The 25,799-nt window shown below is 40.8% G+C and overlaps 2 protein-coding genes across 3 annotated transcripts in view; one reads left to right on the forward strand and one right to left on the reverse strand.

Moving 5' to 3' along the window:
* abraxas1 (abraxas 1, BRCA1 A complex subunit) overlaps positions 1–10,193 on the forward strand; it is a 42,314-nt gene extending 32,121 nt beyond the window's left edge. The window contains exons 8-9 of the mRNA XM_068044770.1: positions 3,904–4,018; positions 5,837–10,193. Of these exons, the coding sequence (XP_067900871.1) occupies positions 3,904–4,018; positions 5,837–6,282 (561 nt within the window). The 3' untranslated portion in view covers positions 6,283–10,193. The remainder of the gene's footprint in view (positions 1–3,903; positions 4,019–5,836) is intronic.
* Positions 1,392–25,799, reverse strand: mrps18c (mitochondrial ribosomal protein S18C). 2 transcript variants are annotated; one of them, XM_068044791.1, is made up of 7 exons: positions 25,694–25,799; positions 21,658–21,719; positions 19,356–19,439; positions 17,081–17,138; positions 16,091–16,150; positions 12,204–12,303; positions 1,392–4,995 (listed from the first exon to the last, which is right to left on the reverse strand). In XM_068044791.1, exons 1-6 carry the CDS (start codon positions 25,722–25,724, stop codon positions 12,227–12,229), a joined length of 372 nt encoding a protein of 123 aa, XP_067900892.1. In that variant the 5' UTR covers positions 25,725–25,799; the 3' UTR covers positions 1,392–4,995; positions 12,204–12,226. The 2 variants fall into 2 exon arrangements, with proteins under 2 accessions (XP_067900892.1, XP_067900882.1); XM_068044781.1 differs by lacking the exon at positions 1,392–4,995 and having other exon boundaries at positions 12,142–12,303.

Below are 25,799 nucleotides of genomic sequence, written 5' to 3' on the forward strand. Positions count from 1 at the left end.
CCCCTTGTCCTAGACACCCCAATCAGTCCAACAGATAAGGAAATTCCCAGGTTTGATCCCTGGGCCATGCTGAGTAATTAGCTGATCTCGGCTGTGACAGTGGTTGAGGTCCTACCCTTGGCCTCATTCACCTCAGTGTAGGGGGAAAAATTGGTGGGGGGTTGGTGTTGGTGGGGGGGAGAAATAAATAACATCCCTACAACAAAAGGCACAGAGGTAGGCAGTAAAGCAGTTCTCAAAGGCATTAGGGGAAAAAAAATCACCAAAATCATCTGAGAAATGAGCTTTCTGTAAATTCTTTACAAAGAACTTGCTCTGTTCTTCAAAATCACTTCCACCTTTCCCCTAGCGCTCAGCAACCTGAATATCTAGGCATGGCAGGACGCAAAACAGAATATGAGATCATTAATACACTACCTCTTTATTTGAATGCAACTTCCCATTTTAGAGTGGGAACTTCTGCCTTCCACCTGACATGATGGCAGGAAATGGGTTGGCAAAAGTGTCAGGGAACCAACAGGTCTCCTGTGCTGCCCAACCAACTAACTACCTCCTAAAAATTAACCAGCATAACATTGTAAACTAGGGAATATCAGAAACATCACACTTAACAACTCCTGCCAGCCAGCTAAAAGGGCACGAGTGTGAGTGTGGGAGCATCTGCCCTCTCAGTAGTTGAAGCCTAAGTGCCAAGTAAACTTGATACACCATGAAAAAATTCATTAAAATGTACGAGCTGAATTTAATCGGTCACTCCAGTGGACTCCCACCATAACTCCAGTGAAACAATCAGAAACTCCACTTCAATCAGGATATGCCTCTGCTTGCTCTAACAAAGCCGGTGCAGAGACTGCTGGTGTTGAAAGTTCCTACTTTTCTGGCTCTAATGCCATTTGACGCATGTTTGCACCTGGTACACATATCAGATGAGATGTGTCAGGCTCCAGAAGGAAGCGAGTGTACTGTACTGGGGGAGCTCCAGCTAGAGCCTTGAAGATTAAAATAATTTTAAAACATTTTGTATCAGCTTCTTTAGTACAAGGCTGGTTGGGCAGCACAGGAGACCTGTACCCTGATCACTTTTGCCAACTCATTTCCTGCCATCATGTCAGGTGGAGGGCAGAAATGACCACTCTAAAATGGGAAGTTGCATTCAAATAAGGAGGTAGTGAATTAATTATCTCATATTCTGTTTTGTGTCCTGCCATGCCTAGATATTCAGGTTGCGAAGCGTTAGAGGAAAGGTGGAAGTGATTTTGAAGAGCATAGTAGGTTCTTGGAAGGAGGCAGACCCATTCATCACCTCTGATTTAGTCATTGCTGTTTCTCCTTCCCTCCCCCCCCCCCCCCCCCAAGGATATTCTCCCCTGCCCTCTCCAACAGCATGGGGCTGCCTTGTGCCCAGCATGTACCCATTGTGGAACAGGCATCAGTTGGGGGAATGAAAATAATGTGCGCTGTCCCTGACCAGCATACTCTGGGCAGGTCAATGCTGGAGGGCGACAGCTCGTCTAATCTTGGCATAATTGCCAGGATTGTGGACTCAGGATTTACAGGCCAATTGAATTTTTGAAAAAACAGACACATCAGTGAAAAATATCCCGATCTAAAGAAGAGGCATCAATATGTAATTTTTACAGGATCAAAATCAACTGTCATTCTTTGGCTGACAAAGAGCACAAGAAGATGATTCTGCAGATAAAATATTTGAACATTATTCAGTTGAAAATGTACTTGTATAGTGCAGTTATTACATGTAGCAAGTGTTAATACTGGAAAAAAAACTTAGATCAGCTAGTATGAAGTTCTTTTCACTCAGTTTATTTCATGCCAACTGTGTATTCTTTAATTCTGTTCACCCCAGCACTTCCCTTGCAGTTTTCACTTTTCTTATGCTATTCCTTATCCCCTGCCCCTTCTATTCCTTCACCCGCAACCCCTCCACCCTCTTGTTCCTCCCTTTTTCAATCTACAGAAAGTAGTACTGTAGAAATGCAAGTTCTTGATTGAATTGCACAAACTCTCTTTTTACATTTTTTAGGTTTTATTTTCCAATCACAATATATTCTTTGTATGGATCTTAACACAGTAAAATCATTGTCTATTGGTGACTCTCTGAACTGAAGATAGCATTCCAAGCAGAAAAATATTGACATCTGAATTGCATTGTGTTCAAATTTTTAAATCTCAGTTTATTACTGTGCAAAGGGTCCACTGTTTAATATGTGAAGGATTTTAAAAAAATTAGTTTACTGTCTTGAGCAATCTTGAATAAGAACCACAAGAGAGATGAGGAAAGTTTTCACACAGCGAGTTGTTATGATTGGGAATGCACTGCCTAAAAGGATGGTGGAAGCAGATTCAATAATAACTTTCAAAAGTGAATTGGATATATACTTGAAAATGAAAAATTTGCTTGGCTACAGGGGAAACAGCAGGTGGGTGGGACTCATTATATCTTTCAAAGAGCTTGCACAGTGGGCCAAATGGTTTCCTGTGCTGCAAAATTCTATAATTCCATGTCTGCTGTATCTAGAAGGGGAAAACAGTATGTTAGATTGGCTGAAGGCCTCAACATAGGGCATGGTTTTAATTCATAACAGGCATCCAAAACTGCACATAGTACTCAAGCTGTGCTCCACCTGTAGCCAAACAAGCATTTTGTACACGTTTATAGTTTACTATTGTACTCTCTGCTTGTATTTATAAAATCCAGAATGCTCTTACACTTTTTAAAGACTTTACCCACCTGCATTTTCAGGAAATTTTGTATTTGACCCTCTAGATCTCCCTGTTTATCCATAGTCTTCCTATTGAATATATCCTTCATGTTTTTACACGCACCTTATCCACATTAAACAGGTTATCAGGTCATCACATTGCTGTTTGTGGAAGTTAACTGCCACATTTCCTGCATTACAGTAGTGACACTTCAAAAGGTGCTTAATTGGTTGTAAATGTTTTGGGACATCCAGTGGTCATGAAAGGTGCTATATAAATGCAAGTCTTTCTTTAAGGCTGAGATAGATTTTTGGTGTCTTGGGGAATCAAGGGATGTGGGGAGCAGGCGGGAAAGTGGAGTTGAAGCCTAAGATCAGCCATGATTGTATTGAATGGCAGAGCAGGCCCGATGGGCCTTGTGGTCTACTGCTCCTATCTCTCATGTTCTTAAATTGTATCTACCCATTCCATGAAGCTGTTTGTCTTCTTGAAGTCTCTTACAGTCCTCTGTGTTTGCCAAACCTTCACGGGTTTTGTCAGTAATTTTTTTTAATAGAACATTTATAATAGATTTCTTTGTCTATTCAATATCAATATAGATTTTGTACCACACATCTTATTAGTTCATGCTAATCACATGACCACAATGCATTTTTGCTCACATGGCTATGTAGGACCAATGTTTTTCTTCCCTGTTCCCATACTCTCCACCTGTCTATCACTCTAGGCAAATCTGTTTACTTCCCACACCTTGGCACGCATATCACTCCCTCATGCGAATGCCACAGAATGATGCACGCCTCAGCCCACGGCTCCTATGTAGAGGTGGGATCATTTCTGTGGCTGTTAAAGGTTTGAAACACCAACTCTGCCTCCACATCTCCATGACGGGTGAGCAGGAAAAGAGTGCCAGACATAGAGAGAAAAAGAGAGGAGTTGATGAAGAGTAGAATACAAGCAGAGAGATAATTATATACCAATCAGAGCCAATAAGAAAGAGACTCTGATGCCAATATCCTCACACTCATGAGATATACCAATATATATGTACTGCATGATTGATAATCTAGGACATTTTGAAATGTTATTTTTGCTTTAGGTATGCATTTTTGTTCAAGAACTTTCAACATATATAGATAATAAATTCCACGTTTTCATTACTTAAATCCCACCTTGTCATAGACCACTTGTTTAAAGGTAGAAGAGAGTGAACGCTCAGTGGAATGTTTGCTGGCTGATGTACGACGACTCAGGGAGATAGTATCCGAGAAGAAAAGGCTGCGCGCACTGATTCCAGGTAGGAACTGTCAGTACTAGGATAAATACATATATTCTAGCACACACTACTTTTTTATATTAGAATTAGAAGTTAACTTAATGACAGCTTGATGGTTTGATGATGGGTCACTTTAACTCTGCTTCTCTCTCTCAATAGACGCTGCCGGACCTGCTGAGTATTTCCAGCATTTCTTGTTTTTGTTTCAGATTTCCAGCATCTGCAGTATTTTGCTTTTATTAAGATATTTAGGATATTATAGGATGGTCATGGGCCATATGTGTTAATGCATTTACCTGTTAAGTTATTTTCATGGAAATGGAAAAAATATTAACCTAATATTTAATAGCTTGTGCTAGTAGGTTGCTGGTTTGATCCTTCATCTGTGGTAGCTTAACTAGTCTAAGCCAGGGTGATATTGGGGCTACTACTGTTTAGTTTAGTTTAGAGATACAGCACTGAAACAGGCCCTTCGGCCCACCGAGTCTGTGCCGACCATCAACCACCCATTTATACTAATCCTACACTAATCCCATATTCCTACCACATCGCCACCTGTCCCTATATTTCCCTACCACCTACCTATACTAGGGGCAATTTATAATGGCCAATTAACCTATCAACCTGCAAGTCTTTGGCATGTGGGAGGAAACCGGAGCACCCGGAGGAAACCCACGCAGACACAGGGAGAACTTGCAAACTCCACACAGGCAGCACCCAGAATTGAACCCGGGTCCCTGGAGCTGTGAGGCTGCGGTGCTAACCACTGCGCCACTGTTAATGTCAACAACCCCATATTAAGGAAGAGAAAAATCGGACAATACTCCCCATCGCTATTCAACAACTTCTACGGGCGATGCTTGTGACTTGAGATGGAGTCAAGGTTGGACTTAACTCTAATGGGTCGATACGATCAAGTAGCCTGCCAATGATCAAGTATAAAGTGTAGCCACTTGGGTGAAGTACCCAGAATTCTGCTTGACATGATTTGGGGCACCCTGGGGAAGAAAGTGAAAGGGAGAAAATTAAAATTGTAACTAAATATAATAGATTTAGAAAATAATGCATCTGTACATATTTCCTGTCAGCTTTCCCATTAAAAATCCCTATGTCCACATTTATGGAAACTATTCAAGGAAACCAGTCATACTGTAATTATACCCTTCTGCCACTGGAGGTGCAGCAGAGCCACCATTGTCAAGAGGTTGTAATTACAGCATGACAAGTCTACATAAGCAATTTCCATTATACATATGGGCATAGGAATTTGTAATGGATATGTAAAAATAAGGACAGAATCTTTGTCTTTAAAGTGGGGGAAGTCTGCGTGCTGTGGTCTAATTTTTCCCCATCCTCTGACCCTGCTCCACCTGAAGACTACACTTGGTTTTGACACGCTGTATGCAACATCATGAGGGATTAACTAGTATTGGCAAATTGGCTGCCACGTTTCCTACACTACAACAGTGATTATGTTTCAAAAGTACTTCATTAGCTGTAAAGCACTTTGGGATGTCCTGAGATTATGAAAGGCGCTATATAAATGCAAGTCTTTCATTTTATGGTAGAAAAGTTAATTTCTAGTTTATGATCCCTATTTGAAAATACAAGCAATTATTATACCTTTAGTGTAAGGTACCATTGGAGCAAATATTTTTCCTATGTATTTATACATTGGGGAATTTATGCAGCACCAAGTGGGTCCTTAACTTGAACTACATTTTCCAAAGTGAAGCCGCATCCACCATATTAGTGCGACTTTCTGCTCGTTTGTTGGTCATAACTGGCATAAGTGCAGGCATATTTTGTATGTTAATCTTTTCTTTTTTTTAAATATAGGAGACAGCCAGAATCGTGACCTTATAGAAAAGAACATACACTTATGTCAGGCTTTGAAGAAAGCTTTCCCGAACTCAAAACTTTTGCAGTCTGTATCAATTACAAGAAAGGGTCAAGTTCTGCCAGTTCAATGTTACAGTGAAGACAACAGGATGAATGTAAAGGACACTCTCACTCAGGTCTCAGGAAAAAGTATCCATACGTCATCCTCAGAGAGGGCTAATGCTTCTGGGATTACATGCAAACGGAAGGCAAAAAACTGTCTTGGTCGCCTAAGTCGGGTTAAGAAACGGAGAACAGTTTGGCCACAGGCCAGGAAATCAAGTAGAGACAGTGAGGGCAGTGAAACTGAATCAGTCATCAGGTTGACTGGATCAGAGAATGAAGGAGATGCATTGGATCAGTACAGCAATGATGTAGCACCTTCAGCTTCACCAACATTCTGAACTTTCCACATATTCAGACCTAAAATGCAATAAAGCAGTCCCCACTTGAGAAATGCAAAGTGCCAAATCGTTTTCCACACAAACGTTGAAAAGGGAGCTAGCCTTTCTTCAGATGGAAAGCATGTTGCGCCTTGGGGAGAAGGAGAGTAAAGTACTTTGTTTTTTTAAACTCAATTATGGTGACGTCACCTTGTTTGAGATATCCAACGGCTATATTGGAGGCATAAACAATTCTAAAGTTTTGCAGAATCAATGCACCTGTGATGGGGAGATTGAGGAATGGTTTGGAATAATGCCTTTTCACTACTAGTGCCTAGGATTAAATCTGACTTCAAACTAAAGAGATTAAATCTCTCTCTTCTGTCCTTAGCTTTTGAAAAGCAGATTTTTTTTTGCTCCTTTCTTCCATTCCACTACTTTGGCACCCAATTTTAGTACTGTGTACTCCAGGCCACTTCCAATAAACTTCTCAATAAGCCTCTAAAATGGAGCGTCCTGCTATATGGTCATCTAAGACCAGTGGGTAACTTCTTCCATGCTCCTGCAGTGGGGACACATGGAACAGTCGCACTTCACCCTTACTACTGATTAACGTTCAAGTGCACAAGCCAAAACCAAGTTACAGATTGGAGGAGCTGACAAATCTATGAAAACCTAGTTTTTTTTTTCAAGTTTACAGGGGCTATGATGTGCAAAATCACTATTTTTGCTGAAACAAAACTGTCTTACCATACATCTACAAACAACCTAATCTCAGGTTAATTCCAAAATGTAAAACTGGCCATAATTTGATACTGACTTGACATCTTTCAAAGGCTATAAGAATGGCTGCTGCTGGACGATGATGTTCTGAAGTTAGGCTTAAAGACGTTGTTGGATACAAGTGAAGCTCACTGCTGACGCATCCCAAGGCGCTTCGGAAGTTTAATTGGACAAAAATCATCAACCAAAGATGATGATAGGCCAGCTGACCGAAAGCTACCTGAAGGATGGTTTTAAGGAGCTTCTTAGAGTAAGACAATGGTGAAGATGTTTAGGGAGAGAATTCCAGAGCTTAGGGCCTAGACAACTGAAAACACAGCTGCCAATGGTGGGGCAAATGAAGTGGTGAATGCGCAAGAGGCTAAAGCTGGAAGAACTCAGTTCTTGGAGGATTGTAGTGCTGGGGGAGGTTGCAGAGATAGGGATTTGAACATGAGGATGACAGTTTTATCAAGGCATTGCTAGACCAGGAATCACTGCAATCAGGCAGCACAGATATGATGAATGAATGGGACCTGGTGCAAGTTAGAATATGGGCAGCAAAGTTTTGGATGAAATTAAGTTTATGGAGGATGGAAGAGGCGAGACTGGGCAAAAGAATATTGAAATAGTTGAGTCTGGCTGTAACAAAAGTATGGATCAGCATTTTATCAGCTGAGGCAGGTGTGAATATTATGGAGGTGCAAGTAGGTGGTCTTTGTGATGGAGATATGGGGTCAGAAGCTCAGCTCAGATTCAAATAGGATGGAGAGGGTACGAACAGTCTGGTTCAGCCTGAGACAATGGCCAGGAAGGGCGAAGGAATCTGTGGCTAGGAAACAGAATTTTGTCACAGGGATCAAAGACAATGGCTTCAGTCTTTTCAGTGTTCAGTTGGAGAAAATTTCTCATCTGGAGTTGGATGCCAGACTAGCAGTTTGACAACACAGACAGTGGAGGGGTTGAGAGAGGCGGTGAGGTACCGCTGGGTGTCTTCAGCGTAGATGTGCAACCTGACGTGTTTTCGGATGATGTCACTGAGGTATATACAGCATGACTCATCTGAGCACGAACTGTCACCACCCCAATTGGATCAGGTACAGACTTTACTGGAAAAGAACATAAAAGAAAACAAGACAAAGGACTGAACACTAATTAGGGAGTAGTCGCGGCAGGACTGAAGGGCCAGCTGTATCAGTTGGAGATCTTAAAAATTGTCTGAATATACACACTTTATCGGCCTAGTTCAGTCAGAAGCTATTGGGTGGAATGTAGTATTGGAAGGTAGTGTAGGTTGGACCAACTGTTGTCTGGAGTGCATTCTGCACAATACCAGTAGCAGCTGCAGTGGAAACCTCAGTTACACAGACAATGGACACAGTAAGGACATCTCTTTTAATGCTCCCATTGCTGCGGTAGAAGCTTAGAGGTCCAAATTCCAAGATGCAGTCATAGATGATTTCAGCTCTCATGGAGGCTTAGTAGGCAAGTAGGAGGTGCTTTGGGGTCTCAGATGGTCACTCTTCATTTAGATCACTGGGTATCAGCTGGAGGCACCCCCAGCAGTTTATAGGGAGTAGTAGTAATATACCATCACAAAGCCCTCCAAGCAATGAGTCTCTAGCAAAGGAGATCCCTGGTTCCATCATAGTTAGATATAAGTGGAAGTCCTTTATCCACTGCCTGTGATCCATAATCTTTTGATACCTTTACATATTAATCTCTCCACCTCAATCTTGAATTTCACTTGACCCAGCAGCCAGAGACTTTTCAGTTAAAGAATTCCAAATTTGCAGTACCCTGCTGTGCATAGGTACTTCCTGCTTTCACTCCTGAATGGCCTAAGTCCAATTTTAAAATTGTGTCCTCATTTTGGATTTATTCCACTGGAAGAAATAGCTTCTCTGTATCTAGCCTATCGAATCCCTTAATTGTTTAACCTCTATTAGGTCACCCTTCATCCTTTCAACGAAAAGGGAATACAAGCCAAGTTTGTGCAAGCTGTCATAATCGAAGTCCTGGTATTATTCTAGTGACTTTGCTGTATCGGCTCTAAAATCAACATATCCTTCCTGAGGTGTGGTCCCCAAACTGGACACTGTACTCCATATGGGATTTGACTATGGTTCTGCACAGCTGAAGCATAACTTACTTTTGAATTTCAACCCGCATTAAGGCCAAACTTCCATTAGTGTTTTTGATTAAAAGCTAATGCACAAGTACAAAAAGTAGTGATTATGTGGACACCTAAATCACTTTGCTCCTCGTTGCTCACTAGTTACAAAATATTCTGATTTGTCATTCTTGGATCCAAAGCAAGTGGCCTAATACTTTTCACGTAGAACTGTAGCTTCCATAGTTTTGCCTACTCAGTCTACGGTTGCGACTTCCTATTCCCATCTACAAAACTTACTGTGCTTGCTAACTTTATCATCTACAAACATATACAACTCACTATTCCTTCATCAAGTCATTGATACATATGGTGAAAAGCGAAGGCCCGATACAGATTCCTGGTCTTATCCCATCCCAACCAATTAGCAAGCACAAGAGGTTCATGACACAAAATGCAGCAGCAAAACATAGAAGCTTCATCAATGTTCTGTCTGATGAATGCTGAATAGGATGCAGCCTGGGTGGTATGTTCATATACATTACCTGCTTATGCCCTGAATCCAACCACTTTGGGAAGGTTTTGACCAGCATTAACATTCCTTCAAACTCACTAACCTATCTGCAAGGTTTGTGCACAGAGATGTTACCGGAGTTGCAGAGACTACAAAAAAGTCACTGCGGTCAGTAGCAAGCATTGGAAACTAGAATCCTAAACAAGTTTTCTCCCACAAACTACCTTTACAGAGGAAGGGTCTGGTTGTTTACAGATGATGGGAGCATACCATAAGTGATCTGCAGCTAAAGTATGCCCACCCATAAAAATCTTAAGGTGGGGGGGGGGGGGTGTATTACTTTCATGTCAGGATGCATCACCTTTAGCTCCACCTCCATGTTCACCCCAATCCTGAAATGTGTAAAACTACAAGTGTACATAGTCTTGTCATCAATATGCCCTCCTATAATGCTGTTGAAAATATACTACTGTATCAATGTAAAACCAGTGTGAAATTTTTCTTCTTTGCAAAAGAAATTAAACATTTATACTTTGGCTGTTATATGCTTAGCTATTTTCCTGTTCAATTTGCAGTGTTTATTTGTAATGGTTGGCTCCTCACAAGAATTCTTTTTTTAAATTAGCCCTTAAATCTGAAGATACTTGACTGTCCCTGGCTATCTTCGTGAACTAAATAACATGAATCAAATTATAGCCTCTCTGGTAAGCCAGGATCTCCTTCGTGCCCAACTGATGACTCTACTGTGATAATACCTCTTACTTGTAGCACCCACTCCCAACACTTAATGTTTCCAAGCCACCACCTTCACCACAATGTCCTGGTATTGAAATCTACATCCATACTTGGTCACACAATCAAGTGATGTTCACTGCTCACTAGTTCAAGGATCTACTTATCTACCTCTATGCTACATCAACGCGACTGTGGCAAGTCACATCTTTTGGAAAAAAGAACTGTAAATAGAGGGATACAGTCCCCGGCAGTGCAGAAGGTTTTAGTTTAGGCAGGTATCAAGTCAGTGCAGACTTGGAGGGCCGAATGGCCTGTTCCTGTGCTGTACTATTCTTTGTAAACATGGTCTTATGTTTATTTAATGAATGCCAACAATTGTACCCGAGTTTACCCCTTATGATCTTCATTTGTTACATTTTATGAGATAGAAAGATTACAGCCTTACAGACTGTCCATCTCAACTGAAAGTTCACAACAGTATTGTCAGCCAAAATTGTGGGTTACGCAGTGTAGTAGCTCTACAGCTTTTAACTCTGTACGGAATGAAGTTTTGAAGCTCTAATTAGATGAGGGCTCTTCACTTATGAGGTGCTAAATTGGGGGATAATCCAAAAACACCTCACCCAGAAACACAAGATAAGAGATATATTGCATTCATACTTCCTTTGCCTTCACAAAATATCGCCAACATTTCAACAGTCGTAATTTTATCCAGGCAGCTGACTGAGCTTATCAATTACAAGAAATCTAGTTTGATCTAAACAAGATTTGACAATCATAGCTCAGTTTCAGACTTTATCTAGGAACTCAGATTCCTGGCAAATCCTGTTGATTTTATAAAGGAGGCTAATTAACCCAATAATTTAAATATGCATTCATGGCCTACAGATTACTAGTCTCATTTCTAATGTTAACTGGTTGATTTAAAAAAAATTTCAATGTCTACAGGTTCTCTCGTTTGGAAATTATCTCAAGGACCAAGAAGGCACAGTAAGTCACGTGGATGGGAGGAGGAAGTTGCAAAAGGACAGACAGACAAACAAATTGTGACAGGTGGAGTTCAATGTGGGGAACTGAAGTTACCCACTTTAGAAGAGAAAGAAAGCAAAATATTTTCTAAATGCTGAGACAACTAGGAACTGTGGAATAGCAAAAGTATGTCCATAAATTATGAAGTTAAATAGGTTACATTAATGAGGCCTGTGTTCATGAATTTAAACAGTTGAAGAATGATCCAATTGGTGTTTAAAATGATTAAAGGATTTGATAAGGTAAATAAAGAAAAGCTATTTCCTTGTTGGAGAATCCAGAACAACTGTGTATAATAAAATTAAAGCTAGGCCATTTAGAAGTGAAATCAGGAAGCACTTTTCTCACATAAATCAGTACTGGAAATCTGGAACCCAATGGCCCAAGAGGCTATGGATCTGGGTCAATTGCAATTTAAGACAGATCAATTTTTATTAGTAAGGGTATCAAGGGATACAGAGCAAATAAGTAAATGGAGTTGCAGTTCTGATCATTCACGGTGTAACTGAACTGAACAAGCTTGAAAGGCTGAATGGACTATCCCTTTATCAGTCTGGATTGCTATTTTAGTACAACCTTTTAAAACTGGAGTAAAATTATTCTCATATTTGAAGTGAGAAAGACTATACTACAATATTGTGATGTAGCTGTATAAATAACTGCAACTATCTCAAAAACACATTCTCTTTTGCATTGAGAATTTGTGTGGAACAAATCTTCCCATTGATCAGCATTTAATCCACTTTATTGATTCTTGGAATATTACTGAGAAACTTCAGAGCATTGTACCATAAACAGTCACTGATTGAAGGTTATTCTTGAAGTTTGAAATCACAAATGTTTGGATCCTTTAGGAAAGCAGGGTCTTTCAATGTGACTGACATAAATCCTGCAAAGGAGGAGATAATGATTACTAAAAGCAACAAAAAGAATTCCCCACAGCACTCAACATGATATCTCATTATTATAACAGGTGAATGAGGCAAATACGTAAGAGGGGAGGAAAGATCTTAAGCTCTAACTTCCCAGAGGTTGTTCAAATATTTGAATGAATTGTGTAAGGGAGGGGAGTATGGAGTGGAGTGCCACAGGGCTTAATGCTGGGACGACAACAGTTTCAGTATGGTGAAATCAGGAAGCAACTCCAGTTGCAGAATGAACTGGATAAAATGAGGGGGCAGAAAGTCACAGATAAAACCTAATTACATATCAATGCAAAGTATTGTGCATAGGAAGCTAAAGGTATGTTGTTGAAATAGCCAAGAAGGAAGCCAAATGAGATTTAGGAGTCTCAGACGCAACGCTTAACATGTCTGATCAATGAAGTCAATAGAATGTTGAGCTTTGTAGCCAAGACAGTACAATCAGAGGAAGTTGTGATCAAACTAGGGTTTTGGTCAGACCACATCACCAGTACTGTGATAAAAGCAAAATACTGCAGATGCTGGAAATCTGAAATAAAAACAAGAAATGCTGGAACCACTCAGCAGGTCTGGCAGCATCTGTGAAAAGAGAAGCAGAGTTAACGTTTCGGGTCAGTGACCCTTCATCGGAACTGACAAATATTAGAAAAGTCACAAGTTATAAACAAGTGAGGTGGGGGTGGGGCAAGAGATAACAAAGGAGGTCTAGATTGGACCAGGCCACATAGCTGACCAAAAGGTCACGGAGCAAAGGCAAACATTATGTTAATGGTGTGTTGAAAGACAAAGCATTAGTACAGATTAGGTGTCAATACACAATATTGAACAGCAGCAAGTGCAAACCTGAAAAAAAAACAGTGGGTAAGCAAACTGAACAAACTATGAAATGAAATAAATGCAAAAAAAAAAATAAAAATGAAAGTAAAATGGGGGCTGTCATGCTCTGAAATTATTGAACTCAATGTTCAGTCCGGCAGGCTGTTGTGTGCCTAATCGGTAGATGAGATGCTGTTCCTCGAGCTTGCGTTGATGTTCACTGGAACACTGCAGCAATCCCAGGACAGAGATGTGAGCATGAGAGCAGGGGTGGGGGGGGTGGGTGTTGAAATGGCAAGCAACCGGAAGCTCAGGGTCCTGCTTGCGGACTGAGCGGAGATGTTCCGCAAAGCGGTCACCCAGTCTGCACTTGGTCTCCCCAATATAGAGGAGACCACATTGTGAGCAGCGAATACAGTATACTACATTGAAAGTAGTACAAGTAAATCGCTGCTTCACCTGAAAGGAGTGTTTGGGGCCTGGGATAGTGAGGGGAGAGGAGGTAAATGGGCAGGTATTACACCTCCTGCGATTGCAGGGGAAGGTGCCATGGGACGGGGACGAGGTGGTGGGGGTAATGGAGGAGTGGACCAGGGTGTTGTGGAGGGAACAATCCCTTCGGAATGCTGACGGGAAGGGAGGGGAAGATGCGACTGGTAGTGGCAACTTGCTGGAGGTGGCGGAAATGGCAGAGGATGATCCTTTGGATATGGAGGCTGATGGGGTGAAAAGTGAGGACAAGGGGAACCCTGTCACGGTTCTGGGAGGGAGGGGAAGGGGTGAGGGTAGAGGTGTGGGAAATGGGCCGGACACAGTTGAGGGCCCTGTCAACCACAGTGGGGGGAAATCCTTGGTTGAGGAAAAGGTCATATCAGAAGCACCGTCGTGGAAGGTAAGAAACTGGGAGAATGGAATGGAGTCCTTACAGGAGGTAGGGTGTGAAGAAGTGTAGTCGAGGTAGCTGTGGGAGTTGGTGGGCTTATAATGGATATTAGTAGACAACCTATCCCCAGAGATGGAGACAGAGAAGTCGAGGAAGGGAAGTGTCAGAGATGGACCATGTAAAGGTGAGAGAAGGGTGGAAAGGTTGTCTGCTAATATCCATTATCAGCCCACCAACTCCCACAGCTACCTCGACTACACTTCTTCACACCCTACCTCCTGTAAGGACTCCATTCCATTCTCCCAGTTTCTTACCTTCCACGACGGTGCTTCTGATATGACCTTTTCCTCAACCGAGGTTTCCCCCCCCACTGTGGTTGACAGGGCCCTCAACCGTGTCCAGCCCATTTCCCGCACCTCTACCCTCACCCCTTCCCCTCCCAAAACCGTGACAGGGTTCCCCCTTGTCCTCACTTTTCACCCCATCAGCCTCCATATCCAAAGGATCATCCTCTGCCATTTCCGCCACCTCCAGCATGTTGCCACTACCAGTCGCATCTTCCCCTCCCTTCCCGTCAGCATTCCGAAGGGATTGTTCCCTCCACAACACCCTGGTCCACTCCTCCATTACCCCCACCACCTCGTCCCCGTCCCATGGCACCTTCCCCTGCAATCGCAGGAGGTGTAATACCTGCCCATTTACCTCCTCTCCCCTCACTATCCCAGGCCCCAAACACTCCTTTCAGGTGAAGCAGCGATTTACTTGTACTTCTTTCAATGTAGTATACTGTATTCGCTGCTCACAATGTGGTCTCCTCTATATTGGGGAGACCAAGTGCAGACTGGGTGACCGCTTTGCGGAACATCTCCGCTCAGTCCGCAAGCAGGACCCTGAGCTTCCGGTTGCTTGCCATTTCAACACCCACCCCCCCCCCACACACCCCTGCTCTCATGCTCACATCTCTGTCCTGGGATTGCTGCAGTGTTCCAGTGAACATCAACGCAAGCTCGAGGAGCAGCATCTCATCTACCGATTAGGCACGACAACCTGCCGGACTGAACATTGAGTTCAATAATTTCATAGCATGACAGCCCCCCATTTTACTTTCATTTTTAGTTATTTTTTCTTCCCTTTTTTTTTAAAAACATTCTTTTTTACATTTTTTACAATCTTTTTTTTTGCATTTATTTCATTTCATCTTAGTTTGTTCAGTTTGCTTACCCACTTTTTTTTCAGGTTTGCACTTGCTGCTGTTCAATATTCAGTGTATTTACACTGAATCTGTGCTAATGCTTTGTCTTTCAACACACCATTAACATATTGTTTGCCTTTGCTCCGTGACCTTTTGGTCAGCTATGTGGCCTGGTCCAATCTAGACCTCCTTTGTTATCTCTTGCCCCACCCCCACCTCACTTGCTTATAACCTGTGACTTTTCTAATATTTGTCAGTTCCGATGAAGGGTCACTGACCAGAAACGTTAACTCTGCTTCTCTTTTCACAGATGCTGCCAGACCTGCTGAGTGATTCCAGCATTTCTTGTTTTTATCACCAGTACTGTGTCCAGTTCTGGTTACTGTGATAGGAGAGATATTCAAGCTCTGGACACAGTGTGGAAAAGAACCATGAGACTGATCCAAGAGTCAGGGGTCGGAGGTATGAGGAGAGACTTGGGCTGTTCAGCCTGGAAAAAAAGGCACCCGAGAGATACTCAGAGGGATGTAGTAGCTAAGGAAATGGAAAAAGGTAAATACAGAGCATTACTCTACATTAAATTACAAGAGTAGGATAAAGGGACACAATTCAAACTAGTAAACTGTTTTGATATTGGTCCCAAAACTACAATCACGTGGAATAAAATACAAACTGAAGTCTTTAAAACAATTTGCAATATAGCACCTTTAAATGTAGAAAAAAAATTCTAACTGATTTTTTTCCCCCCTAACATCCCTTTGGGAAAAACCCCTTCCCAAAGCAAAATCCAGAGCAGGAGATTGCAGTTGGGAAAAGTTATTAAATGTTTTAAAATTAAAGTTTGTTTTGAGTTAACACATACCCATTTGCTGGGCTTTTTTGATGTTCTTGGAAATCTCTCTTTGTTTCTTTCCACATAAGCCTAGAAGGTCAGAAAAATTAAAAACAACGGGTTTATTGCATGATACATCCTTCAACTTCTTCACAGCTGATCACAGATCGTGACCAGGAAATTCCACTGATTTGCCAAATATATGTTTAATAGGTTTATTTAAAGTTGGTTTCCAATTCCTGCTCATGCTAACCAACTTACATCGGCTTTCTATTCTGTAAATAAATATTCAAATACAGTCAGCTTGCATGTATTGTACATTTGTAATTGAGGTGGAGTTAATATTCCAACAGTTTTGTACTTGTGGTAAGTTGTGTGGTGTGAATATACGCAAGGGTCATGTTTGAATCAACTTTATGAAAGAAATGGCATCTCCTGATTCTATCTTTGGTCTTACTTTTGTTGAAGATTTAAACTATAACTAAAGCTAAATCAGTACCTTTTTTTAAATGTAAATGGTTATTGGTGCACTTTCCTATTCTTAGTTTGTTTTTCTCTCCTGGTCTCAATGTTTGTTGGTGGTTGAGATTTTATTCTGAAGAGTATCCCTGCCAGCATCTGCAATTCCAATTTCTCAGATGGTATAGTCTGTGATTGCATGTTTTTTTTCTCCAAGAACAAAACGAGTTTTGCAATGCTGTTTGAGTAAACACGGGCTGTAAAAACCAGTGTATGAATACGATGAATAACACCCGTTGTTCCGAGAAAAGCAATCCAGACCTCGATGACTGAAATAACAGGCCCATATCTGAATTTAATTGGAATTCCCTGCTTTCAGGCATGTTTCTGTATTGTGATTGAAGATTCCTATTATATTAAGAAGCTCAACAGATCCCCAAGGTAAACTGTCCCTCTCAAAACACAAACACACAGACACTGGCTGTAGGTCTTTGTTAATTTGAAATGTCAAGAACTTTTTCCATTGGAGTTCTAAAGACTCAAACTCTTCTGGTGCCTTACCTGTTATATGTCTGCCAAAAATGCGACCCGTATATGGAGATATAAACTGGGACAAAAGCTTTTTAAAAAACAAAAGAAGCGGTGTTGGTGTAAGAATACAGTCACAAGGTTAAAATACAAACAAACATTTTGTATTTGGTTTAAATGAAAGTAAAAGCCATTAAAAAGGCCATTAGTTTTCAAGTTTGTCTCCAGAAAAAACAAAATCTACTTTTCAATTGCAAATGAGTTTTACAACTTTAATTTGTTGTGACACAAGTTTGGGTAGTCTCAACCCAGCAACTGGTGGGCATGGACTCATAGCACAATACTATCTGTAAGTAGGCAATCGCTGAGACAAGTCCACAAAGGTGGCTGATTACAAATGCTCTTCTAAAGCTGAAACCATAATTAAGGCACATGGCTGAGGCTGAATAGAGGAGGCTCCACCTTTCAGATGGTTGGCATTGCATCGGACTTGGAAGTAAAAGTGTTTTATTCCTCTGTATTCACCTTGATGAGCACCAAAATCATAGGAAGAAATCCCACCCTGATCCTTATTTAATGTGTGTGGCCTCTAAAACGGGACTGACGTATGAGCAGTTGGAACTCCCTGCTCCCAGATCTGATTAAAGGTAAATCAACCTGAAATGTTAACTCTGCTTCTCTCTCTGCAGAATCTCCCTGACATGCTGAGTATTTCCAGCATTTTCATTTTTGTATTTCAGATTTCCAGCATCTGCAGTATTTCACTTGTGTAGAACTCCCTGATATTAGCATTAACTATTGACAATAAGGCACATGTATTAGAAGCAAGAGACGTATTCATGGAACAGCTATAGCAAAGGAAGTGTCACACACAAATTGGGCAAATAATCCAATCTCCCTGCTCAACTGTACAATTTGGACCATAAACTATTTTTTTTTTTTTGCAGACCTTAAAATTTAGCACTCTGTAGTCAATAGATCACAGATGCTGAGCTATCCACTCAGGTTTATTTTCTGTAAACCACTTGCCCTGACATCTATCCTGTGTTCTCCACTCGTGGAAAGAGTGAGGCACTCCAAACAGGATTTCAAAAAAATTGAAACCAGATAAACATTTTGGTGACATTCAGTTCAAGAAATGCATAGGCAAACAAAACATTCACTACCTACAACATTCTCACAGGGACATCAATGTGATGTTTTAATTTAGTGACCCCAATTTCACATTGAAATAACAGTGCTCACCATTCTTATGGAGTAAATTGGGACAGCAACTTCCGGAGTACGCATTTGCACAAACATGGCAATCTGGAAGTTATGGTCCAACTTACCCTGTTCCTTGCCAGGCTGTAATAGGACTTAGCCTATCGACCAAGCATTGAAATCAATGCAAGGATATGAAATTGCTGTACTTACCTGCTAAACATGCCAGAAAAAAAGTTAGGCTAGCACAATAAGTTGCAAGTAAATTTTAATAGCATTATGTGTTATAATTACTGCCAAACAACCTCAATGGCCCTGAAAATTTAACTTTACAAATGTAGAGTCTTATTCCTTCAGAATTTAGTTAGTGGTGGAGATTTTATTTACTTTCTTGGCCTGTCCCTTAATTCCATCTTTCTTCCCTAATCTTTATTTTGCTTTCTGTACATGATTTAAGTACAATTGATAGCCTCTGGCTTTAGACTCAGTGAGGACTCTTCAATCTGATTGTTTAGAAGAGCCTCATTTTTTGCCCTGCTCATACATGACACAGATCCCCTGTACAGGGCGCCTCACTGGATCAGACGCCAGCCGACAGCAAGAGTATGCTAAAAAGCCCCGACAAAACTCTGGGCAGCTCTCAGGGTAGTGAACGGCCAGGAGCATTCCTTATCCACTGACCACAAAATCCAAACTACTAACTTTTAACCAGAACTCCAGAAGTATAACAGGGATATTTTATACTTTGCATTTATTGCCACTGGGATACTTGAAGCATTCACCAGAGAAGAGATATTTGTCCCACCCAGTTACATTGAGAACATTCTTTCACCATACCATCTAGTCTCCCATTTAATATTTTTCTAGTAGATAAAATAAATGGGAGTATGTACAAGGATATCTGGAATCACGATTATGATAAACAGCTGCTATACAGAGCAATCATTACATTCTAATACAGTAAAACAGCAGCATTAACCTACACTGGTGGAATTTTATTGCACATACCATCCTTTGCCAAAAACAATGGCTTAACAGACTACTGTTTATTTATTCAATCTCATTTACATCTATCCCCAGCATCCAATGAATAATATGGACAAACCTGTACGTTCTTGTAGTCCACTGAAACACCACACATTATGCACTTCTTGGGAGGCTCTTTGTAAGGATTTTCTAACTTTATTGGCTACAAGAAAGTGGAAACTATGAACATTTGAAACACATTCCTTCACTAACCATTTCCCCTCAATTCATAGATACAACAGAAAAAATGAAAAACAAGAAATGCTGGAAAAAGTGACCCTTTTACATTTCTAACATTTGCCAGTTCTGATGAAGGGTCATTGACCTGAAACGTTAACTCTGCTTCTCTCTGCACAGATGCTGCCAGATCTGCTGAGTATTTCTAGCATTTCTTGTTTTTATTTCAGATTTCCAGCATCTGCAGTATTTTGCTTTTATTTTCAGAAAAAATTGAGTTGTTTACAACATAGCATTGGTTATAAGATAGAAAACATACAAGGAAATATTGCATTTCACCTGAGTATTCTTCCCCATTAGGACAATTATAACTTAAATCTTCAACAAACTATTAGATAAATGGTAGATGTAAAGGAGAGAAAGTTGGCGTGTTATTTTCTGGTGTGCAGGGGCGGTGATCAAAAGATTGATCAAAGAGAAAGTCTTAAGAGATGAGGAAACTGAAGGTTTAGCAAAGAAATTCCAGCCTGTGGGACTTAGTTGGCTGACGACAGTGCCACCAATAGTGGGGCAAAGTGAGATGGGGATATACGAGAGGCCAGAGTCAGCCAGATGCAGAGTGGGTTGGATGTGAAATTTGTAGGGTTACAGATTAGGAGGAACAAAATCATGGAAGGATTAAACACAAGGATGAAAATTTTAAATTGTAGGGCAGCAAGGACAGGCATGAGAAATAAGCAGGACTTGGTGTAGAATAGGATTCAGGCAACAGAAATCTCAAACGATCGAAAACTTTAGAGTGGAGGATGGTAGGCCTGCTAGAACAGCACTAGAATAAATCAAGACTAGAGGTGAAAAAGGCATGGAAGAGTTTCCACAGGAGAAATACTGGGACAAAGGTAGGCAATGTTATGGAGACATACAAAGTCGATGGCCTTTGTGATGGAGAGGATATTATGTAAGATAGATTAACTGTGAGGAAGGGTGTAAACAACTTTAGGAAAATACAGCTAACTAAGTTGGCTGGGCAGATGGTTGTCAGAGGAAATTGTCGATAAACATGAAACATTTTGGGAAGTTTCTCTCTTCAGAGAAAATCTACTTTTCAATTGCAAATGAGTTTTACAACTTTATTTTGGACATTTGTTGTGACAGGAGTTTGGGTAGTCTCAACCCAGCAACTGGTGGGCATGGACTCATAGCACAATACCATCTGTAAGTAGGCAATCGCTGAAACAAATGTACAAAGATAGCTGAATGCAAATGGTCTTCTGATGCTGAAACCATGATTAAGGCACATGGCTGAGGCTGAATAGAGGAAGCTTCACCTTTCAGATGGTCTGTATCACATCTGACTTGGAAGTATGATGATGAAAGAGTGGAAAAGTGTTCTATTCCTCCGTATTCACCTTGATGAGCACCAAAATTGTAGCAAGAAATCCTACTCTGATCCTCATTTGTGTGTGGCCTCTAAAATGCGACTGACTTTTATGAGCAGCTAGAATTCCCTACTCCTAGTTCTGATGAAAGGTCATCAACCTGAAACGTTGAGGTTCACAAAAGAAAGTTTTTTTTTAATAAAAGTGAAGGGGAGAAAGAAAAGAACATGTTTTTATATAGCACTTTTGACATTCTCAACAAATTTCAAAGCCTTTCCCAGACAATTAATATTGGTGTGGAGTCACTCTTGTAATGTAGGTAAACTGTGTAGGGAGGTTCCTCAATCAGCAATGGGATAGATGGTCTCATTTATCTGTTTTAGTGATGTTGGTTAGAGTGGATGGGGTTTCAGGTACAAAAATCTTTAAAAGTGGGAAGACACATTGATGCAGCCATTAATTGAGCCAAAGATTTTCTAGCATGCACAGTTGACTAACACTATTCAGTACATTTACTCATCAATCACTGGGAAAGACCAAGTAAAATTACCTTTAACAATAATGAGATAAAGCACATTACCTTCTTCTGCCACCTCCAATGCAATATCACCAAATTTCAATACAGAGGAATAAGACTGTTCCACAAATTAGCGGAGATTATAAAACATTAATGCACTCATTAATGATCTGTAAAACAGAATTTCTCTGGTATAGTACATAATCCAATCACTGCCCCTAGGAAACTGTCATTTTGAGGCCACTATGAACTTTTAGAACCCAAAAATACTTGGTGACATTTGTTCACATTAGATAATGCTTTCTTACCATATCAGCATTGTTACTAGCAACTGGAACATGTTGAGTGCTGATCCCTTTTTGCCAGTACCCTACAAAATAAACAAAATGAGAAATGTGAATTGTAGATCAGCATTCTGTTGTCAGTGGATCTTTGGGGGTTGCTAAATTGCAAATGCTCAAAATCATTGCACTTTGGAGCAGGAGTTCAACTTTAGATTTTAAACCATGGTTTCATATGTGCAGACATTTGCGAACAAGTTACTGCTGTCAATATAACATAGTTTGATACCAAAATACTTAACTTACTAACAAAATCCATTTTGCAAACTTGTTCTGGGCCACTTCACAAGCAGTAATTGTCAAAGTAACTACTGAATTAGGTCCAGACTTTTGTGAAAATCAACATTATCCTTACGGTTAGTATCTGCCAGTTCCTGAGCATGCTGTACGAAAATTTTCAAAATGTAAACTAGGTACCAAAGAATGAGATCCATTTTGGGTTTCCAGTCTTCTTCTCAGCTACTACATGATGCAAGTTGTGGGACAGGGGAGCCATTTCAAATCTTAGAGCACCTTCATTCAATTTAGTGGGAGCCCCAATTGTGGACCAACGATAAAAGCCAATTCAAAGCAAAGCAATCCTCAAAGGCACTCTATCCAGAGTCAAGTATCTCCAAATTGGTGGTGAACTTTGTAGGTAAATTAAGTCTAATGAGCAGTGGGAGATGGAAGAACAGATGAAGTGAAACTGGTGGGATGAGGAGTTTGAGGTTTTAGACAATGGTGGAAAAGTAAGCAGATTTGGTTGTGGAAGGAGACCAATATAGTACTGGGTGAGGTGGTAAACCCAGAGAGTCACCACGTGCAATTGATGAGGGGAGTGAAAAAAAAAATCAAAACGGCAACAGTTGTGGGGTAGACTGTTAAAGGAGATGATGTCATCACAAGTGGTAATGAGAAAAGGCTGCAATTCAAAACAGCACTTAAAAGATGGCAGGGTGTAGTTTTCCTCTAGGGCCAGACAAGGTTGGAAGAACTTGGCATAGGCAGAAAAGTTTTCTTTAATCATTTTGTTAGATATCAGCACATACAAATTGGGCACTGACTTTGGATGCCATTATTTAGTCATAAACTTCATCAAAATACTAACATACACAAATGGTTTTAGTAGGTGCAGCAATTTTAACAAAAGTTCCAGAGACAAGCAACCAAACCGCCATGTTACTTAAGACCCTATACCATTTACTTTAGATTGAACACCAGAGACTTTGAATACGTTGCCAGGTGTTGCAGAATGCCCCATTTTTCAGACTCAAGGTTTCATGATGTTCAAAGGTAGGATAGCTCTGGAACACATGCAGCTCCTTCCAGTAACCTCACTAGGGAAGGAAAATCAAAAGGGCTGGTCTCCTTGAAGGGTGGGGGCTGGGAAAGACAACACCCTGAAATGCAGGGAAAAGTTTTTATTTGGATCACGGGAAGTCAAGAAACAGGCAACTCAATTTACGCTTAAGCGAAATGACAACCCACAATGATTTACAGTTCACCAACTGCACTTTTTAAAATGTTAGTTCCAAAAGTTCAGGCAAGCTTATGCAGTATGCCCCATTCAAATGAACACAAAATTGAAACTAACAGAAAAGGAATTTGTTTTTAAACAAACCGTTGAGCCTGCAACAAAAATATTTCTTGGCACAGTTTGCTCCCCAGGATTTATATCAAACTTTTGTTGTTGTGAACAAATGCATTTCAGTTCCCAAAGGATACTATAGATGCACTGACCAAAACTCAGAGCCTTAGCATCTTTTAGGTGTTTTATTACCTCAATAATCATTGCTTAAAATCAACTCATCTCAATTTCCTGCTAAATCTGGCATTGAAATACACATGCATTGCAGTAGCAGCATGATCACAGATGGTGCAGGATTTACACAAATAACATGACACACACACGTTCAAGTGGACATCTCAAATATAATGTATGTACATCCTGGGACCCAATTTTCAGCATGATTAGGGAGAATTCTAAGGTTTTAATGCCAAATTAGAGATTTTTTTTTCCAATCAACCTCAAAATATGCATGAATTTAAAAAAGTGGAACTGGGTACTGATTCCTACTTGCCACACATCAATCAATATTGGCTAGTGGACCAGAGAGAATCAGAGCTGCTTATGGATGACTTTGAAGACAACTTCTTGGTTCATATTTCTTGAGGTACAACACACATGTATTTCCATTGCAAATAAAAATCAAAAAGCTGCAAATATTGCCAAACTCGGAAACAAAAAAAAATGAAAACACTTGAAACACACATCAATAAGCATCTGCAGAGAGAGAGGAGAGAGTCAACATTTCAGGTGTAATCCTTAATCACAGCAGTAAAAATGAAAAGCAAAACACTGAAATAGGAAGGATCAGGACTCATGAAGGGTTACATCCAAAACTTTATCTAGTCTGTTCTCATCACAAATCCTGAATGACTGGCTGTATGTTTCCAGCATTTTCAATTTTTGAATTTCTATCACACCCCTCTCAAGAGCTTAAATTATAAAAGTTTATAAGTATAGGAGGCCATTCAGCACATTGTGTCTGTGATAACTCTTCCCTGGAGCAATCCAAAAATAATCCCACATCCCCATATCAACCCAAACTAATCCCACTGCCCCACTCTCTTCCCATCTTCTTCTTCTTCTTTGGCCTCCTTGTCTCGATAGACAATGGGTAAGCGCCTGGAGGTGGTCAGTGGTTTGTGAAGCAGTGCCTGGAATGGCTATAAAGGCCAATTCTAGAGGGACAGGTGCTACAGATAAAATTGGTTGTCGGGGCTGCTACACAGTTGGCTCTCACCTTGCGCTTCTGTCTTTTTTTCCTGCCAACAGCTAAATCTCTTCGACTTGCCACTCTTTAGCCCCGCCTTCACAGCTGTCCACCAGCTCTGGCGATCACTGGCAACTGACTCCCACAACTTGTGATCAATGTCACTGTTTGGGATCTTCTTCTCCCTGCTGCTCTCACATGCGTTCAAGTCTTTTCCCACAGTCCTATAATATTCCCAAAGTAAATCAAAATGCCCCACTCTCACCATGCCCTGTATCTCCATTCACTTTAAATTTTTCATACAATTTTCCCTCTAAAGGATGTATGCTTTCTTCATCATTCACTGTGGCAAAGCACTCCACATTCCAACAACTGTGGTAATGAAAGCTCTCCTAAACTCTTTCCTCACTTGTGATTTCAAATTGACATCCCCATCACAATATCTGACTTAGCAGCCAGACATCCAATTCATCTAGCAAAACCCTTAGTAATTTTAAAAGCCTCAATTAAATCTGCTGTGATTCAGTGGAAACAGATCCAGTACCTCCTCAGAGCAATAGTTTCCCATCCCTGGCACCATGCTGGTGAACTTCCTGCACACATTCTGTGGTTTTAATATCCTTTCTACAGTGGGGCTCCTACACCTGCAGAACCATAGAATTGTTGTACCTGCTCTTTGAAAGAGCTATACAATTAGTACCACTCCCCACTCTTTCCCCAGAATCCTGCAAATTTCTCAAATATCGATCCAATTCCCTTTTGAAATTAACTATTAAATCCGCTTCCAGCACCTTTTCAGTCTGTGCATTCCAGATCATAACACACTGCCTTAATTAACACAATTACCTTAATTGCCAAATTAATTTTTTTGTTAGTGGAGACAAAAGTTCCTTATTTAATCAAAATCCTTCACGATTTTCAACACCTCCAATTAAATCGCCACTTAGCCACCTCTGCTCCAAGCACAGCAACGTCAGATACTATAGAGCCTTTCTATTAAATCCACTCTAAGGCCTCAACCTCTTCCCTGAAGTCTGGTGCCCAGAATCAGGCACAATATTCCAGCTGCGGCATAACCAGTGATTTCTATAAAGGTTTAGTGCACAGCGCTGTAACTAAGGCCTAACTAATGTTATATACAAAAATCATCACTTTTTCAATCTTATAAACAATAGAATAACTTCACATTCCCGTCCCCCTTTAAAGTGTCTCAGGAATTTATATTCCCCTACTGAACCAGTTACCTGGCCGCCATTTCCTCGCCGCCCGCAGCATCCCGCTGCATGCGACTGGGGCACGCGTGCGCAAACCCCGCCCGCTGGGGAAACCAGGCCGCCAATTTGCGCATGC

Source organism: Heterodontus francisci, chromosome 1, assembly GCF_036365525.1.
Source record: "Heterodontus francisci isolate sHetFra1 chromosome 1, sHetFra1.hap1, whole genome shotgun sequence".
In the NCBI taxonomy this organism is placed as follows: domain Eukaryota; kingdom Metazoa; phylum Chordata; class Chondrichthyes; order Heterodontiformes; family Heterodontidae; genus Heterodontus; species Heterodontus francisci.

What these genes read in the sequence shown, in the direction of transcription:
- mrps18c (XM_068044791.1), bottom strand. Translation starts at nt 25,724, where the DNA reads ATGCTGCGGGCGGCGAGGAAATGGCGGCCAG. An exon ending in CTAGTAACAATGCTGATATG is followed by an intron (nt 19,440 to 21,657) that starts GTAAGAAAGCAT and finishes ACTTTCTTGTAG; the next exon opens with CCAATAAAGTTAGAAAATCC. An exon ending in CAAAAAAGCCCAGCAAATGG is followed by an intron (nt 12,304 to 16,090) that starts GTATGTGTTAAC and finishes CCTCCTTTGCAG; the next exon opens with GATTTATGTCAGTCACATTG.